This window comes from Vulpes lagopus, chromosome 19 (genome assembly GCF_018345385.1).
Source record: "Vulpes lagopus strain Blue_001 chromosome 19, ASM1834538v1, whole genome shotgun sequence".
In the NCBI taxonomy this organism is placed as follows: Eukaryota; Metazoa; Chordata; class Mammalia; order Carnivora; family Canidae; genus Vulpes; species Vulpes lagopus.
Window position 1 is genome coordinate 49,266,859 of NC_054842.1, and position 7,205 is coordinate 49,274,063.

The 7,205-nt window shown below is 46.6% G+C and overlaps 1 protein-coding gene across 1 annotated transcript in view; it reads right to left on the reverse strand.

Moving 5' to 3' along the window:
• Positions 1–5,183, reverse strand: part of GPR149 (G protein-coupled receptor 149) — a 64,907-nt gene extending 59,724 nt beyond the window's left edge. The window contains exons 1-2 of the mRNA XM_041734479.1: positions 4,158–5,183; positions 3,029–3,221 (exon numbers count right to left, since the gene is read on the reverse strand). Coding sequence (XP_041590413.1) covers positions 3,029–3,221; positions 4,158–5,093 — 1,129 coding nt within the window. The 5' untranslated portion in view covers positions 5,094–5,183. The remainder of the gene's footprint in view (positions 1–3,028; positions 3,222–4,157) is intronic.
• Between the last annotated feature and the right edge of the window lie 2,022 nt (positions 5,184–7,205).

Consider the following 7,205-nt stretch of genomic DNA (forward strand, 5'->3'; position numbering starts at 1 on the left):
TTCTAGAATTGGAGTTACCAACCTGTATGTGAAATTGTTTTACTGCTAATTAGACGCATGAGAGAACTAAAGGTAAATTTCTGACTAAGGTAATTAATGGAGATAATAGGTCATAACAGTGTAACAGTTGACAATGTTTGACTAATAACTTACCAGAAACTTAAAGACTGTCAGAACACAATCGGGATCTTTTGAAGTCTATACGATAGTATACTTTAAAAAAAAATGTAATCTTGTATTTGTTCTGAAAAGCTAAACCCTGGACCAAACATGAATCAGCTTTAGTCTTTTGCTTTTAACCATATCTTGCTATTTGCATTTTTAGACATAAGTAATTATATCAGCTTACAAAAATAAATAATTCTTCAGAATACCTAGCAGATACTTTGATTTTGTTTAAAATAAAGACTGAATACCTGATTTCATAGAAAATATTTAACTGTTTAATTAAAAAAGGAAACATCATTTCATGTAAACAAAATGATTGTGAAAGCCACATCTATCCCATATGTCTTCCACCTGAGACCTCTGTGTTAAAATCATTTTTTTAACACCTTTGTTTTGAGACACTAGTAATACAGGCTTATGTTAGAAACAGGAGAGAATTATTAATCTGCAAAGTATTTCCCATTACTGACATGCATTTTTTTTATTGCATGTCTCTCCATTTCCATTCACTAAAGCTGAAATGTAGAATTATATTTACATCTGCAAAATGAACCTATAGCAGATATGAATTAGGAAGCTTCCTTGCTTCTGGAGTTCACTGACAAAGAATGTAAAAGGGGGAATCTTAGTTTGTTAAGGAGAAAAAGCTGAAATGTAAAACTGGAGCCATATTCCCAAAGAATCAAGGCATTTGGTTAGGCACTTGCCTATTTGAGGATGATCATTTTTGGGATTTTGCAATTTTGTTCTCGTGTCATCCTAGCAATAGGAAAATATATGATGGGTTCTCAGACAATGAAAACATATCATTCTTGTTCTCAGAATTTCCCTGTGGGGAGACCTGGGATCATAAACGAGAATGGAACCATTTGGACCACAGGCATTTTAAAGTAATGTTTCTCACAATGTTCATTCTTAAAGCTATGTGTCTTTGTATAAACCTACACGTTTCAGGGAATTTATTCCTTGAAATTTTAAACAGAAATAAGAGGGATGGTAAATTTGGAGGAAAAATATTATTTTGCTCTTGAAAAGGCGTGGTTTTATTTTCAAACATCGTATATTAATGTAATGATTGATTGTTCCAGCCTGCCGTAGGCTCTTCTGTCTTGTACAGTACAAGATTGAATTACTTCCTAGACCATTTGCGGTGATAGGTCTGTGGCGTTGTTTTGTTTTCAGCTCTGATATAGGTGTCCCCTACTTCTTAAAATGACTCCCTGTCACTTCCCTAAGACTTTTCATTTTCTCTGACATTGGACTTTCATTGTCTCTCTCACAACTTTAAATACTATAAGACAATGCTGGTTCACTAATGTAGTAGTCAAATGTTAACAATTTGATAGAATGTTAGAGCTTCCAGGCTTGTAAATGATTTTTATGTATGTTCTATGGGGCTCAATGGGATTTATTACTAATTTTCTGTGTCACTGTTGCTCCAGATATTAATCTCCAGAATCACATAATTGTTATATAAGTTCCATAGTTATTTTATTTTAAAGACCTAGATGAATTTGGCATCTATTAATAAAAAAAAAAAAAAAAAACTTTACGGTGTCCTTAAAACTAAAGAAATCTTCTGGTCACTTGAAAAGTTATCTAGACATATTAAATTTTAAATGTAACTAATACATGGAAAATGACCAGTTCATGATTAATTGATGTTTATAAAATAACCCTGTTGTAGAATTGATTGCAGAATATACTTTAATATTATCCAGTTTCTGTATCTCTGAAATAGTCTGAGATGAACTATTTTTGTTTACCTTTTTTTTCTCTCTGTTAAAGAGTGATATATTTGCTTATTCTGACCAAAGGATAATAAATGGAACAGTAATTCAGCAGACATTCATGCATTTTTCGGTTTATTAAATGGTAGACCATCCTATCTTTTGTCTGGAATGACAAACGAATATCCTTTTTCTTCCTGGCACAGTCAAAATAAAGGGTCATTCTTCAACTGTTCCCGCCTCAGTATGAGAACAATCACACTCTAGAGAGTTTCATAATTGACCCCACTCCCATTCTAGGTATACTCTTTAGAACATAATTTTTGTTGTTGTTTTTGTTGTTTGTTTGTAATTAGCATGGCTATATTCATACATGAACATACATAGACAAATCTGTCACATTTTCCCTTCTTGAAACTGAGAATTTTTTTGTGTTTTCTGAAAGCAGAGCCATACACTTATAAAAGTTACTTTCTTTTTGTCTTTTTTTTTCCTTCAGATTTTAAGTAATCTCTCTACCCCCCATGTGGGGCTCATATTCAAGATCCTGAGATCAAGAGTCATGTGCTCTACCAACTGGGCCAGCCAGATGCCCTTTAAAATTTTTGAACTGTTTTGAGGCACTCTCCTTTGAAAACTTTCTAAAAACCCTGGAAGAATACGAGAAGGAAAAGAATAAAAATTCTGTTCCATTAAATAATAATGGGCTGTCATATAATGTGTTTTTAACACCTTAAAGAGTTAATCTCTTTTCAGATGCAGGCTTCTCATATGTAGACTTGGGAAAGGAATCTATTTTCTACTCTGGGCTAAGAACTAAGGTGGATGGAGATGACTTCTAAGGGCCTTGTTGACTTCATGCTGTGCTGAATAAATTCTTTCTTTTCTTCCCCCAAAATAATTATTCAATGCCCTAGCACTTTACAGAGTTGTTTTAAACCTGCCTCCTTTAAAACTTATCTCAGCACTGTGCTAAGAATTGTTTCACATTATAATTTCTTGACTTTATTTACCATTTCCATCTGTCCTTGGATTCGTCATTCACTACTCAGGCGACTTCTCAACAGCCCACTTTTCTGTGTTTGACTGCATGCTTATTGCTCCCAACCTCCACGCTGTCAAGGACTTACTTTTTTCCCCATCCGATGCCACTGTATAGGCGTCCTGCTTACAGTTGATGATGCAGCCACAGGGCAAGTGGGTCCAGCGTTTGGACAAGACAAACACTGGGGTTACAGTGGTGGCCAGCAGGGTTAGTAGAAAGCTGAGCGTCTCGAAGGGAGGGCTCTGAAACCCCAGCACGTGCTGAACCATCATGTGAATCTGCAAAGGCAAAGAGCTTCAGACCTATCCCAGGATAAAATTTTCCACTTTGCCAAGTCTTTCCCCCAAGCATGCTGCCCCAGCCCTCTTCTCCAGGCTCCCTTCCTGCTTGAGAGCCAGAAGCTCTGTTTTGGTGGTGGACCACTGGGATCCCTTGGGTTGAGCCGGGATGATTTAGACCACAGGATGGTTTCTGCCCCCTGGGTGCCAGGTCTGTGCCCCCTGCTGCCCCAGGTCTCGTCAGGGAAACACACTTTGGGGACACTACGAGGAAAAGAGGCAGACGAACTGGACACCTGCACCTGGTCCTCCAGATGGCCTTTGTCACATCCCTGAGCCCTCACCTCCCCCGTCCCCAGCCTGCTTGTCACAGCAGGGCTCCACCTTCCTATACCAACACTGGGCTCCCTCCTGAAGGCTTGAACAGAAACCCCTGTTTGGTCCCTCTCTTCCCTTCCTACTTCAGGTCACGCCTCTCCAATCTCCCCCCCTGGCTGAGGATGGGCGGCGTCCTTACTCGGCAGGAACGGAGTGGAGAAAAAGGCAGGACGGGGGTGGGGGGGTGGGGAACGACTTTTACTCCCTCCCCTCTTTGCTGAATATTCCCAGATATTGCCCGAAGAGAGGAGAACACCCCCGGCCACCACCACGATGGATGAGGGGAAGCCCGTGTCCCGCGCCCCGAAGCGCTCCGTGCCTCCCATCACCTCCTCCTCCTCCACCACGACCCCTCCCCAGTTTCGGAGCCAGAAGCCTTGGGCGCAAGGGCTGCGCGGCCCGGCGGGAGCTGCCTTCCTGCAGGTGCGTCTCCAGGAGCGCGCGAGCCGCAGGTGGAAGCGGACCGGGCTGCGCGCCTCCTGGGGCCTCCCGCGTCCCGGCCCGGCCCCACCCGCGCCCTGGGCACGCCCCCGCGCGCCGCAGCCGCTGCACCTTTACCATCATGGGCAGCCAGAGGAGGGCTTTGGTCAGCGCTAGGATCAGAGAGAAGCGCCTCTGCGCCACGCTCGCCGGGAAGCTCCCGGGGCCGCAGGGGGCCCCCCGGTTCGCGCGCGCGCAGGCTCGGGGCAGCGCGGCGGGGGGGCCCTGGGAGCGCGCCCCGGGGCACCGCGGCGCCGAGCCCGCAGCATCCTCCGCGCACCGGCCCGGAGGGGTCCCGGGCGCCGAGGCTCCGCGGGAGATGCGCTGGTAGCTGGCGTGCAGCCTGGGCGGCTCCTCCGAGCACAGCAGCTGCTGGGCGAGCGGCACCGAGAGGCCGGCGAGCAGCGCCAAGGCCGAGGAGTACACGACGAGGGGCAGCAGCACGTAGGAGCTGGAGCAGTCGGCCAGGCAGCCCCAGGCCGTGCGCACGAAGGCGCCCCAGCCGCACAGCGGCAGCGCGGACAGCCCCAGGCTGGCGGCCCACACCGTCAGCACCACGGCCAGCACCTGGCCGCACCTGCGGGAGGCCGCCCCGCGCCCCGCCGCCCTGTGCACCCAGGAGAAGTTGTAGGACACCAGGAGGGCCGCCTTCAGGCTGCTCGAGAGGCCCTGGCACAGGTACAGCAGGGCAGAGGCGGCACACAGAGGCCGCGAGGACGCAGGGACCTCGCTCGGCCACTGCAAGAACATGAAGATGGTCACCGACAGGACGCCCAGGAGATCGTCCCCGGCCCAGGAGGCCACGAGCATGGACACGACCGTCCGGTTCCGCATCCTCAGCAGGGACACCAGCGAGTAGATGCTGCCCGCCAGGGCCGCGACAGTCATCAGGCATGTCAGGCAGAAGAGGTAGATATTCAGAGTCCTGGGCGCACCTGAAAGGTCCGTCGAATCACCACCTTCTTCCCACAGGCTAGAGTCGTTTGCTGACAAGTTACTGGAAGATCCAGACATTGTCTTGGGCTAAGAGTCAATCCCCCCTTTCAGCGGGTCTGTGACTGTGGTCAGAAGAAAGCATGATTGTCCGATGCAAACCAGATCTCATTCTCCCCCACCAAGCTCCCCTCTAGATGTCCCCCCATCAGTTCAGCAGAAAATGATCAGGCGCATCTCCTTTAGATAGGACTCAACCCGTTTTTAAAAAACTGAGTTCCGTGTAAAGCATTCAGCAAGAAACTTTTCGACACTCCGATTAAAAACAAGCAAGCCAGAAACTTGCTCCTGAAACCATTAAGTTTCTGGCATAAAAGGAAAAAACAAACAAACAAAAACCAAACAAAAAAAAACCAAAAAAACAAAACAAAAACTCCTCGGGTAGACTGGAAAACAATGATGTCTGGCTCCTTTTGTGTCCTTCTTATGGAGCAAAGCAGCTTGTAGCTTGAGGTAATCAAACTCTATTCACTTTTTTTAAGAGCAGGAAGGCGATGCATTTGGTTCCAGAGCTGGATTCAAAGGCTGGGAGATTATCAGGTAGGTTTCAGCTTTGCAGGTTCAGAGAGAGACACGTGCAAAAAGGAGAGAGACAGAGAGAGAGAGAGAGAGAGAGACTGAGGCTGAGCACAGCTCCCCGTCGAACCGCTGTGTTCTTCAATCAGCCTGTGATCCTCGGAGCTGCAGGAAGGAGGAGTCAACTCCAAGCAGGAGAGAAGCAGGAACAAAAGGGAGGGGAGTTCAGTGTATGAGCAAAATGATGTACATCTTCTCAGCCTGCCTCATGCAAGGCAAGAAACAATGTCCTTGCTGAGCCTTCCTTTGTGGTTTTGACATATAAAACTAGCCCAGATACTTGCTCAGACTTGATGTGAATGACAAATACCATCTTTGAGAGGTCCAAGCTACTACGCTAAGAGATTTTCATTTTATTCTTATCTAGACCTCTCTGATTCATAATGCTTCAGAGGAAGAATAGCCTCAGAGCCAGTTTTAAAAGAATAGAATGTACCAGCTTTGTTTTTTTTTTTTAATATATATTATACTTAATGTCACAATGGTCTTCATTACACTAAAGGAATTTTTGCAGAATCTTCGGGCAGAAGCTTCCATACTAGCTTCAGGCACGTAACTATTTTCTATCAATGTCGTCCGGTAAGCAAGCTGCCATTTGAATAAGTCATGTTTTCCAGCTGATAAAGTCCGATGACTGTGTGTAGGGTGTAAAGGGCGATGACCCCACAAAAGCATTTTTGACCAGAGTATTTGCAGTGGGGCATACAGTAACTGCATCTCTGACCTCACCAAAAACTTGTCAGCTTTGCAAGATGAGTGACTTAGCAAAGAAGTTGCAGCAGCAGTGGTTCTGTTAGCGGAGTCAGGTATTTGAGCCCGACCACTAAAAGGAGGCCAGACCCAAAACCAAAGGCAGAGGAGAGGCTTAATTGGGGCCACAGCTTCAGCTGAGGGGTGACACACCATCAATCTAGCCTCCCCGAGGTCCTAGAGAGGCCCTCATATAGAAAGTCCCCTCTCAAGTCGTGTCCCCAACCAATATACTAAGGAGGGAAAGGAAGAAAAATAAGGGCCTCCTCCCGATTGTTTGGAGGAGACTCACCCCGATTGGTTGATACTGGCAGGCAACTCAGACAGCTAGTCTGTGTTTTTTGGAGCCTGGGTGGGGGTGGGGGTGGGGGGGGGGCTCGGTTTTTAAATCTGGCTTGGATGCGGATCCTCATGCCAGTTTTGCTCTCTAAGAGAAACAGTTTAACAACAATAGCCAACAGAAAGCGCCCCAAGTGCATAATGCTTTTCCCTTAGGGCTTGATCCCCAACTGTCTCAGTTCAGGTCAGGGATCTCCCTGAACGCTTTAGGGTAGCATTCCTCCTTGGCTCGGCCTGGAGAGCTGAGGGTTCCCCACCCCTCACTCACCCCCACCCTCCCTGTACAGAGCTGGGGTCCGAAGGAAAGCAGGGAAGGAGAAGCTGATATGGTAATGACCTAAGTGGATGGGCGCGGTGATAGAACTCTGATCATTCCTTTCATTTTAGAGGTAACTGGAGCTATGAATTAAACCCGAATCTGCTCGTGTGGGAAGTGACGGTGTTCGTCGTTGCCCCCCAGACCCTCAG